This window comes from Sinocyclocheilus anshuiensis, unplaced genomic scaffold (genome assembly GCF_001515605.1).
Source record: "Sinocyclocheilus anshuiensis isolate Anshui unplaced genomic scaffold, SAMN03320099.WGS_v1.1 scaffold180, whole genome shotgun sequence".
Classification (NCBI taxonomy): Eukaryota; Metazoa; Chordata; class Actinopteri; order Cypriniformes; family Cyprinidae; genus Sinocyclocheilus; species Sinocyclocheilus anshuiensis.
The window spans coordinates 504,553-516,517 of NW_015554093.1; the positions used below are offsets into that span (position 1 = coordinate 504,553).

General features: G+C 37.9%; 1 protein-coding gene and 1 pseudogene across 1 annotated transcript in view; both read left to right on the top strand.

Annotated features, from left to right (window-relative positions):
- The first annotated feature begins 179 nt into the window (after window positions 1–179).
- On the top strand, window positions 180–1,315 carry LOC107669303 (claudin-4-like; annotated as a pseudogene).
- Window positions 1,316–5,356: 4,041 nt separating this feature from the next.
- Window positions 5,357–11,965, top strand: part of LOC107669382 (merlin-like) — a 9,403-nt gene continuing 2,794 nt past the window's right edge. Inside the window, exons 1-16 of the mRNA XM_016461582.1 lie at window positions 5,357–5,603; window positions 6,128–6,234; window positions 6,319–6,444; window positions 6,541–6,663; window positions 6,827–6,910; window positions 6,990–7,058; window positions 7,164–7,246; window positions 7,327–7,402; window positions 7,756–7,893; window positions 7,973–8,047; window positions 8,121–8,234; window positions 9,140–9,262; window positions 9,514–9,731; window positions 10,568–10,670; window positions 10,761–10,900; window positions 10,989–11,139. Of these exons, the coding sequence (XP_016317068.1) occupies window positions 6,145–6,234; window positions 6,319–6,444; window positions 6,541–6,663; window positions 6,827–6,910; window positions 6,990–7,058; window positions 7,164–7,246; window positions 7,327–7,402; window positions 7,756–7,893; window positions 7,973–8,047; window positions 8,121–8,234; window positions 9,140–9,262; window positions 9,514–9,731; window positions 10,568–10,670; window positions 10,761–10,900; window positions 10,989–11,139 (1,713 nt within the window). The 5' untranslated portion in view covers window positions 5,357–5,603; window positions 6,128–6,144. The remainder of the gene's footprint in view (window positions 5,604–6,127; window positions 6,235–6,318; window positions 6,445–6,540; window positions 6,664–6,826; window positions 6,911–6,989; window positions 7,059–7,163; window positions 7,247–7,326; window positions 7,403–7,755; window positions 7,894–7,972; window positions 8,048–8,120; window positions 8,235–9,139; window positions 9,263–9,513; window positions 9,732–10,567; window positions 10,671–10,760; window positions 10,901–10,988; window positions 11,140–11,965) is intronic.

Sequence of the window (11,965 nt, forward strand, 5' to 3'; positions counted from 1 at the left end):
GACAAGGATTCCAATAATGATATTTAATGTAGACACAACAAGGCAGATTCATAATGGAGCGACAACAAGGCAGACGAGACATACACACTCAGGGTAACATTCACAATAACCGACAAACTGGAACACAATGGACAGGAACTGATATAGGGTGGATAATTAGTGGCAGACAGGTGAGCACAATGAGGGTAATTAACTTAATGATCATACGGGCTAAACCAACAAAAGGGGAAGAAACCACAATAAACAGTCCACAGGGGCGTTACAGCTACCACACTACGTCGGGCTGATTCATTTACTTTAGAATCTTAACAGAATTATAACAAATGTCTTACACTTCAGGCAAAACAAGCACTTACAGCTTCAACTTCTGCAACTGACGGCTTCTTTAGGCATGCACATGCTAGCGAGTGCCTTGGCCCTACTGGGATGGGTGGGAGCCCTCCTGTCCTGCCTCATGCCAATGTGGCATGTGACAGCCTTCATTGGAACCACCATTGTAACTTCTGAGATCATGTGGGAGGGCATTTGGATGAGCTGTGTGATCCAAAGCACAGGCTAAATGCAGTGCAAACCGTACGAGTCCATGCTCGCGCTAGGCACGGATCAGAAGGCCGCTCGGGCATTCACAGTGATGTCGATCCTTTTGGGAGCAGTGGGTCTTGTTTTAGCCTTCATCGGAGGAAAGTGCACCATCTTCATGGACCAATCCAAAAGATTCAAAGCCAGGATTGCCACAGCAGCTGGTGTCACATTGATTGTTGCCGGAGTTCTCTGCCTGATCCCCGTCTCCTGGTCGGCTGGCATTGTGGTGAAAGCATTTTACAACCCACAGATGGCTGACTCGCAGCGAAGGGAGATCGGCGGTGCCATTTATGTCGGTTGGGGTACATCCATCGTCCTCATTTTGGGTGGAGGAATGCTCTGCACCACCATCTGCAAAGACAAAACAGAAGACGACTGTGGTCGTTCAGTGAAGTATCTGATCGTGCGCTCTTCGCAGGCAGGGTCCAGCAGGGCGGGTTCCCAGAGGATGCGGCCCGTCTCTGTGAGGTCGCTGCAGAGTGGCGCTCCATCTGTGAGGTCCCAGTGGAGTCAGAAAGCCCCTTTGAATCACGGCACACCTCCTTCTGCGGGCTCCCACCAGAGCAGGCCCTCAACTACAAAGTCTCAGCTTTCCAGAGCCAAATTGATGCCAGAGTCTGAGCAGGACGAGGGGGTGTCGACTAAGTCCCAGCTGATTGATGATGGTTTGGATCAGATACTGGCCGCCTCTGAACCTAGTGAGACTGAAAATGCTCCCAAGACATACATTTGATTAAGGAGACACTGAAAATGCAAGATATGTATTAATTAAGGGACTAACATGCACTTGGACAGTCATATATTGCCATAGCACTGTGAATATGAAGAATGTGTGATAAAATGAAGTATATGTTAGTGGCTGAACCTTACTATTATGTAAAATTGATAATGATCTCAGTTGCTTATTTAGTTTATTTAGATTTTTTTGTAGAGAATTTGAGGCACTTTAGAAAGTGCAGCTGATTGAGATGAAGATTTGCACTGTAAATTACACTCAGGCCTCAGCAGTCATGATTATTATTGTTGTTTTATAGTTAATTTTAATAGCTTTCATTCATTTTATGTCTTAATGTGTGTATATTTACACTATTTAGTGTATGTTCATGATTGTATGTGGTAAAAATGTTTTTCCATCATGTTATTTTAATACATAATGTCATGTACTGTACTTAGCACAGTTCTCCTTTTTAGGATAAAAAAAAACAAAATCATCAATTCAAAATTTCATTCAAATATTATGTTGTCTTCCTGCTAAGAAATGTACATATTTCTAGTTGAAATAGTCGTATAAAAGCACAGCTATGATCTTTGCCACACAGGTGGTCTTTCAAAGATGGACAATGGTTCGTTTCAAATGGAGGGAAAAGAACACTCCGTTCATTGTTACTCTTTCATGTATGTCAGCTCGAGCCCTGAATGAAACGGCAGATCCAGGCCAAACCGGTTTAACAGAAAGTATCACCTCATGAAATTTTTTTACATTTTGTCTGGGCACAAAGTGTTTAAAAAGAGTCCAACAGAATGTGCTGTAGTGAAGCTTAAGCTGAAGAGATAAAAAAAAACTCATTCATTCATTTTGCTTAAAAAAGTTGAATTAGCTCTTATATGTTATGAAGTCTAAAGTCAACACTTCCTGAATGCCTTCTCATACACTCCTATAATATTTGTTTAGTCAGAACACTGTTTCTGCCTGTTCTGCATGTTTCTAAAAGGACATGCAAAGCATAAATAGTTATAGTTAAACTGTGTTATTTTGGAATTTGTTAATTTACTTACTTATGTATATTTATCTCTTAAATATTGTCTAATTGTCACAAAATCAAATGCATTTTAATGGTCTCTGTTAAGTATGTTTATTTATGCACATATGGTATAATGTAATTGGACATTGGGTTACACTTTATTTTAAGGTGTCCTTGTTACAGTTTAATTATACATTTAATTAGTTAATTATACATTATTCATATAGTAATATTAATAAACTACATGTACTTACTATATGGTTAGGGTTAGGATTTGGGTTTGGCTTAGGGTTACTTGCATGCAATTATGCATAATTAATTGTTATTATAATAGTAAGTACATGTAACGTGTAACGTACGTGTAACAAGGACACCTTAAATTAAAATAAAGTGTTACCGGACATTGTATTTCAACAGAAACTTAACTGGAAATTTTCTTGTAAAATAGCAGACACTCTACAATCTGTTTGTGTGCTTTATTTGTCACATGACACAAGCGGAAATAGCAGTTTCAAAAGTTTAGCGGTCAAAGTATCGAGGAGTGGCAAACCGAAAGGTTAGATGTAACTAGGGAATGGCAGATTTGTAACCACACACCTTAGATATTTTCTCAGAAAATCCTTTAGGTTCATGGACTTTACTTGAACAAAAAAAATTAAAGTTTTTCAAATGAACGCACTGTGTACCAGTGCCAGGTGAAATAATTTGGTGCCAAAACAAACGGATAGATCACGTTTGAACTTTTCTCTTGTCAGGAGCTTCTCTGGGGAACAAAAGTATTTTCAAAACAAGTGATACTATGATTTCTGAAAAAATACCACCACCTGCTGGTGGAATAAGAATAGCTGCATGGATTATTGAGAATATTTGGTCACTGGGTTGCTCTTGTGTGGTCCTAAAATTATGGATTGCATCTAAAACTTTTCTGATACAAATAAATGGCACCTGGAATGTACCCGCTGTCCTGTTCTGAAACAGCCTTCTCCCACTCCTCCTCCTCAACTACAGTCACACGGCTCCATTTCTGCTCTTCCTCGAGTGCTCTGATCATTTGCTGCAGCTCAGCCTTGTACTCCCCCGGTCATCAGTGTTCCCTCTTGTAGTCACGCACACATAGTTCCAGAAAATGATGGAGTTTAGGAAAATATCTGAAATTGACGTTCTATATGCATCCAAAAAATACAACATTGACATCACATTAATAAAACCACAAAGTTCTTGAATAATAACACTAAACATGTGGGCTGTGTCTGAAAGCTTAGGCAGCTGACTTGATGCAGGCAGGGATTTGTGCAGGAAGGTACCTCCTGAAACTGATTTTGGATGGGCCTCTGGGGCAGCATAATATTTTAATGATCTACAACTATTTAGGGAGAGCTTTGGTGATAACTAAGCAAATGTTTAATTACTACAATACTAAATTCTCACTAGAAATTACATCAAACGTGGAAAAAGTTGTTGAAAAATTTACATTTACACACAAACTGACCACCAGCTGCATCTTTCAGACTGCTCAGCTGTCATGAACCCACAGGACTGTGGGATAGCACAGGCAGTGAAGAATACATGCGATATGTGATATGATCATTGAATTCGGACGTGCCTTTTTTGCTTCCTATCTCTGTATACTGTCTGCAGAGGCAGCATTTTTCGACTTTCAGATGCAGCCGTGAAATGTAGGCCTACAAGTTACCTGGTTTTGTAGCATCCCAGAGCTCTTTGATGACTGTCAAAGGCACCTGCCCAACACTCAGAGCTCCAACAATTATAACAATATCATATGTTTCTGAAACAAAGGAGAAAAAAAAGGCATGTTTTATGATTCAAGGTTATTAGTTATAACACCTAAAACATGGGTGAATCAAAATGTGGAATCGTTATGAGCAGAATGTCCTACAGACTGAACCAGCAAATTCCTTTCCACAATGTTATGGTTTTAATAACTCTGTAACTGGTTATCTTTATTACAACAGTCTGATATTGCAACATGACATCCAAACAGGCATTTCTGATAAGAAAATACAGATTACATTTTGACAGTAAAAGCCCAAAAATTAAAGTCCACAGCATGGTTACCAGCTTCAAAAGGAATTTCATCCTGACCGAGCAGGCATTGCGTAAGCTGCTGATAAAGTCCAGTTTTCTTTGCCAACTCCAGCGTCCGCAGACTTCCATCTATTCCAAAGAAGTGACGAAACCCCATTTTCTTCAGCTTTCCTCAAACAAATGGGATTCAGAAAAACATATCTCTTTGCTTTACCAGGTTTATCACGTTCTCTTGTGCCCACCAGAATTCAAGTAAAGCAATGCTTACATGTGCAGAGACCAGGCCTGTTCCACAGGCCACATCCAGGACAGCGGCCTTCTCTCTGTCGCCTCTGAAAAATGAGCTCACACACCCAGCTGCTAACAAGGGGGCATGGTACTCCAGCAGCGCTGCATCCTGAGAAAGCAAATTACACATGAAACAGTTGTACTGGAAAAAGTACTGGTGCCTAAAGTTTACCTGCTCATAGTTCTCAGCCCAGGTATCATAGAAGCTGACCTTAACCTGGGCCCCTGTGTTTTTATGGGCTGACAGGATCACATTCCTCATGTCAGAAAAGGTCCGACTGGTGTTTGCCATTCCTTTAGGAAAAATTACACAAATTCTGTCCTTTATTTCTTATAGAACATTTTAATGACCTCTTTACAAGTCCATACATTTATGACGTATATATAAATGCTAAAGATATATGTACACATACATTGCATTTGGATAAAATCATGCATATATGCATTTGTAAATAAAATATACCTCTACATGCAACTATATGATACTCATGTCACATATGTACATAAAACATCCAATAAAACATTACACATGAAACCAATTTAATAAACCACATTTAAAAATATTATAGCAATTTACTTAACCCATCAGTCCCTCATTCAAATGTTATTTAACTGAGAGTGTGCACATACATCACTGAGGTATTGAAAATTCCTTAAATTGTTATACTTCGTCCTTCCAGTAGAGGGTGGCAAAGAAAATCAACAACAAAGTTTTCCAAACTCCCTACTCAAGATAACATCCGATTTATATTCCACAACCATCCAACTTATGGTTTAATAAGAAAATGGACGCTTTTAAAGAGTTTTAAACAGGTTTCGACTGCTTTATAGTGATTTCCATGTAGGGGAGCAAACCAAATCCGGTTTGCATTGTTGTGGTTTAGCGGAGAGACGGGAAACTCCTTGCCGTGGATCGGGCCTGTTTCAGCACATAACCTATTCAAGGTAACCGATTGATATTTAGCTGGTTTCATTCCTAAATCGTGAAAAGAAAATATATTCGCAGATATTTTCTTTACAGTTTAATGTGACATGTTGCCGCTGCAAACGGAGAAAATACACTAGCGTAATGTTTATATTAGGTTTTAAATTCAAGCTTTGCTAAGTAGTATACTTGCTCGATCGCTTTAACATGGCAGACTGTGTCTGACTTAAAAAGGGTGAAGACTGGTGATGTTTTCCATGAAAATGAATAGAAGTTAATCTACGGCATTGTATGTAAACAATCCTTCGCGCGTGTGCGACTTAACGTTACCTGTGGTTGCCTGACTCCATGCATCTGCCATGTGAATTTGTGAAAGTAGCACTTAGTATTAACTTACCCTTTATTTATTTGTCATTTTTAGACATTTGTTTGTATATTTCCTCAGCTGTACACCATCTGTTGTTTTAAAATCTGCTTTTATGAATAAATATTTACTTTAAAATGTAAAATATACTTGACTTTCACAGTAATTCTTTGTTTCCAGGTGCTTAAGAAGTCACAATGTCAATTTTGGGTCTGAAAAAGAAGCAACCGAAGACTTTTAAAGTCAAAGCCAGCACCATGGATGCTGAAATGGAGTTCAGTTGTGAGGTAAACTCATATGAACATGCAAAACTGTGTTTTGGTTTCTGTCTGCCTGTATTATCATGTTTTTTGTTTATCTGTGTCTTATAGGTAAAATGGAAAGGGAAAGATTTGTTTGACCTGGTGTGTCGGACCATTGGTTTGAGGGAAACGTGGTTCTTTGGACTTCGATACACAGTGAAAGACACCTATGCCTGGCTGAAGCCTGATAAACAGGTGAGATGTAAATGCAGTGCAGAGCTGGTACTGAGAGCATTATATAATAATATAGGAATACCCTGACAAGTTTGTTGGGTTTTTAAATCCGTCTAGGTTTTGGATCAAGAAGTTCCAAAGGACTCTCCGATAACATTTCATTTTCTTGCCAAATTCTTCCCTGAGAAAGTTGAGGATGAGCTTGTTCAGGAAATTACTCAGCACCTCTTCTTCTTACAAGTATGTGGGAATTGTTCTTGTGAATCTGGCATGATTTCTCACCGTGATGGTCTTTTCTGCTCTACAGAAACCTCTTTTTGGGTTTTGCAATGATTTATCTTGTTTTCTTTGAGCAAAGGTCTTCTAGAGTTGAAATGAAGCTTCTTCCTGTTTCTTTACCAAGGTCAAAAAGCAGATACTAGATGAGGAGATATTTTGCTCTCCAGAAGCCTCTGTTCTTTTGGCGTCGTATGCAGTTCAAGCCAAGGTAGGTCTCTGTATCAGTGCTTGATCTAATTATATAGTGTCTAATATTAAATATTTCCTGTTTGTCTTCCTTACTGCAGTATGGGGACTATGATCCAAACTTTCACAAGCCAGGTTTCTTAGCTCAAGATGAACTCTTGCCCAAAAGAGTGAGTAATGGCTGTATCATTTGAGAATCGGTTCATTTATCAATCTCCAGCATTTGCATTCATTAACGTGACTTGTGTGTTTAATTTCTGTGCTTTATTGTCCAGGTGCTGATGCAGTACCAGATGACACCAGACATGTGGGAAGAGAAGATAACAGCTTGGTATGCTGAACACAGAAACATCACAAGGTAAGACTGTGCATATCCTGTCGTGTCCAAGTAAACCGCCTGGCCATGAAAGGCACACTGTGTTTGTTTTGTGTTTGTAGGGATGAAGCTGAGATGGAGTATCTAAAAATAGCGCAGGATCTAGAGATGTATGGAGTTAGTTACTTTTCTATTACTGTAAGTTTCTATTTTTATTTATTAAAATATTTTTACTGTTTTTAAATATGTTTACTGGTTGGAAGTAAGCTAACCTCTCACAAACTCAATGTACAGTGGGGTCTACACTTCATTTGGGATTTTAAAAAAGGATAATTAAAAATATTTGTGTACTTCTTTAAAAATTGTATTAAATTAGAAAAAGCATTTGGTTGTGTCTGGTTATCTCAGACTTTTGGATCCCACTATTTCTTGCTTTTCAAAACTGAGATCACTTGGAAGGATTACATTTCTCTTGGTATATTTTCATGTGCATTGTGTGTAGTTACCACCACATTATAGATGATGAATTAAATCTCTACTAAATCTCACAGCAAAACAAGAGGGACACAGAGCTGCTTCTTGGAGTTGATGCTCAGGGTCTTCACATCTACAGCCCCAACAACAAGCTCAGCCCCAACAAATCGTTCCCCTGGAGTGGAATCCGAAACATCTCGTACAGCGAGAAAGAGGTTGGAAGGAAAGAAAATCCTGACCAAAAATATAAATAAGACAAAATTGCGCAAACATACCATACGTGTTTCTTCTCAGTTTACTATCAAACCATTGGACAAGAAAAAGGAAGTTTTTAAATTCTACTCCTCTCAGCTCAGAGTGAACAAACTGGTGAGTTACTTTTATAAGTGTTTGTGTAATAAAGTGTTTCAAAATAGTTGCTAATGTCATTTGTATAAATTAGATCTTACAGCTGTGTATTGGGAACCACGACCTGTTCATGAGGAGGAGGAAGGTGGATTCCATAGAGGTCCAACAGATGAAGGCGCAGGCCAAAGAAGAGAAGGCCAGGAAAAAGGTCTGTCATTTAACTTCCTTTCATTAGTTTAATGATTATTGTCATTAACCTTGTTCATTTATGATAAAACTTTGTGGTGTTACATTTCTTATGATTTGTTCTCTTCAGTTCTCTTGAATTATTCATTTAATGTTTATTGTGTTAATCGAGCTTTTGTTAAATATAATGAACCGTACACCTATAAACATTAAAATAACACTGAGGCTTAATATATACCAACTTATGCAATACGTTTAGCTTCAGTATGTGCAGGATAAAGCACACTGCTGTTTAAAAATTTGGGGGTTAGTAAATTTGTTATATGAATAGAAATGTTTAATATAATACAAATTATATTATACATTTAATATAAAATAAATTAATATTTTCAATCAGCAAGGACGCATTCAGTTGATCAAAAGTGACTGTAAAGACAATTATAATGTTTCAAATATTTCTAGTTCGATTAATGCTTTCTATTCATCAAAGAATCTTGGGGGAAAAAAAGAAAACTGTTTCCACAAAAATATTAAGCAGCACAGCTGTTTTTATCGTTCATAATAATAAAAATGTTTTCTTGAGCATCAAATCGGCATGTTAGCATGAATTCTGAAGGATCATGTGACACTGAAGACTGAAGTAATGGCTGCTGAAAATTCAGCTTTGGCATAAAAAAAGATAAATTACATTTTCAAATCTATTCAAATAGAAAATATTTTAATATTGTGAAATATTATTACAATTTACTTTTTTTACTGTATTATTGATCAAATAAATGCAGCTTGAAGACTATAAGCAATGTTTTTCAAAAACATTTAAAAAATGTCAATGTACTTGAATTAGATTTTTATCAAATTGATTTGTGTCATCTTGTATTATCTTGTGCAAGATCTCTCCCACTGTCTTGTGTGTGTGTGTGTGTTTAGGTTGAGCGTCAGATTCTTGCACGGGAGAAGCAGATGAGGGAGGAAGCAGAGCGAGCGAAAGAAGAGATGGAGCGTCGTCTGTTCCAACTACAGGACGAGGCTCGAATGGCCAATGAAGCTCTAGTGAGGGGTTTGCCAAGCTTGAAATTGAGTGATGCCAAATAGTTTACTTTCTTTTCAACGCCAGCTTGTAATATATGTCCTCATAGCCCCAGCGGTATAAAAGTATGTTGTCCAGGCATAAATTTGAGATGAACTGCAGAGCTATTAAGGTCCAAACCATTGTCCTGGACTCCCATTAGAATTCCATCCATGCTTTGAGACTCCCTGAGCCTGATTCTGTAAGCCTTTCTTATCTGTCTCTGTTTCTGCAGCTGCGCTCCGAGGAGACGGCCGACCTTCTGGCAGAGAAAGCCCAGATCGCAGAGGAGGAGGCCAAATTACTGGCCCACAAAGCAGCTGAAGCAGAACAGGACAGGCAGAGACTGGAGGTCACAGCCCTCAAAACCAAAGAGGAGAAGAGACTGATGGAGCAGAAGATGAGAGAAGCAGAATCCCTGGCGGTTAAGCTTGTTGAGCAGTCGGAAAGGAGGTGGGCCAGTAGGGTTGTCAGTAGTTGATACCAATACAAGTGAAAATTCTGGATACTAATTTCACAGCAAAACGATCATGTTAATGAACACACTCCTAGTTAAAAAGTTGAATATTAATATACACTGGCCAAAAGTTGGAATATCAAGATTTTTTTAAATGTTTTGGAAAAAAGTTTGCTTATGCTCTCCAAGGCTGCTTTTATTTGATCAAAAATATAGTAAAAACAGTAATATTGAGTAATATTATAATTTACAATAATTGTTTTCTATTTAAATATATTTTAAAATGTAAATAATTCCTGTGAATCCTGAAAAAGTTATCATGGTTTGCACAAAAAAATATTAAGCAGCAAAAAAAATTTCAACATTGAAAATAAGAGCCATTAATAATTGAACACCAATAGTAATTGAGCATCAGCATATTAGAATGATTTCTGAAGGCTCATGAAACACTGAAGACAGGAGTAATGGCTTCTGAAAATTCAGCTTTACCATCACAGGAATAAATACAATTTTAAACACTTTCAAAAACAGTTAAAATTCTTAATTATTACAAACTTTTGGCCACCAGTGTAAATATCAATATAAATAAAAAAACAATAGCTTGTAGCCTTTAGTTATTCTCTCCTAATTAAAAAAGTTTTTAAATTATTCCAGTAAACATAAATTAGGAGCAGTGAGTGGTTTTCTCTTTTTCTTTTTAATATAGTTCATAGTATTTTAATGCTAAAATACTTGACACTCAGTGCTGTGATTGTCCAACCAGAATCAAGTATTACAGAGAAACATTTAATTAGAGAAGTTCAATTCTTGTCTTGTATTTTGTGGTGTTCAGACTGAAGGAGGCAGACCACCTGAAACAGGATCTGAATGAGGCGAAAGATGCAGAACGGAGGGCAAAGCAGAAACTCTTGGAAATCACCAAACCAACATACCCTGTAATGTTGCTATGACGTGTAACAAAAATATTCTGCTGTTTATTATCCTTATAATGATTTAAAAGCATGTCATTTGTGTCATGCACTCAGTTAATAGCAGCATACTCCAGCCCTCCTCCACCCACTGGGCCGGAGAGTCCAGATATGACTGTAGACATGGGCGGCTCCATAAGAATGGACTTCAAGGACTCCGATATGAAAAGACTTTCCATGGAGATTGAGAGAGAACGGTATGCAGTTGATCACATTCTGTCTGAAGAACTGTTGAAAAATGAAGCTGAATATACGCTGCTGTCTCCTTGTGTATGTGTGTGTCAGGCTAGAGTACATGGAAAAGAGCAAACATCTTCAAGACCAACTGAAGGAGCTCAAATCAGAGATTGAGTCCCTGAAGTTGGAAGAGCAGCAACAGGCTGGACTCTACAGTCTCAGGAGTTACGCTGAACCTCCTTATATTCCCCACAGCAATGTAAGAAACACTCAGACATACTGAATGCTCACCACAACTAATTTTTTGGAAAATAGGCATTGTTACATGGTTAATTAAGCAGCCTTGGTGAACATGAGACTTCTTTCAAAAACATAAAAATCTTACTGACCTTGATATAATAAATACACTATCGTTCAAAGGTTCAGTACATTTTTTTGTTTTTTAAAGTTTCTTATGCTCACCAAGGCTGCTTTTATTTGTAAAAAATGTGGATTGTAAGTATTTATTTATTATAAATATGTAAATAGTTTATATAATATATGGGTTTAGAAATTTGACTACTTGCACTGAACTTCAAAGTGGATGGTTGCTGTCAAATTGCATGAATGTTTTAAAGGGGTCATATGATGCGATTTCAAGTTTTCCTTTCTCTTTGGAGTGTTACAAGCTGTTCGTGAATAGATAAGATTCCTAAAGTTGCAAAGACTAAAGTCTCAAACCCAAAGAGATATTCTTTATAAAAGTTAAGACTCGTCCACGTCCTCCTAAAACGCCTCGTTTAAACACGCCCCCACATGTCTACGTCACTGTGTAGGAAGATTTGCATAACACCGCCCAAATGTTCACGCAAAGAAAGAAGGCGTAACTTTGATTCTCGCTGTAGTATTGTTGCCGCTGCCATGTCGTGGAGACGCTGTTTTGTTGTGAAAGTGAAACTACTTTGTTTGATCGTCCAAAAGAGGACACAACTAGAAATCAGTGGCTAAGTTGTATTTACAACACTGTTCCAGAACAGTTCAACCCAAATATTCAGATGTGTGCAACGCATTTTACGGAGGACGAGGACTGTTTCCTGGGAGAGTAG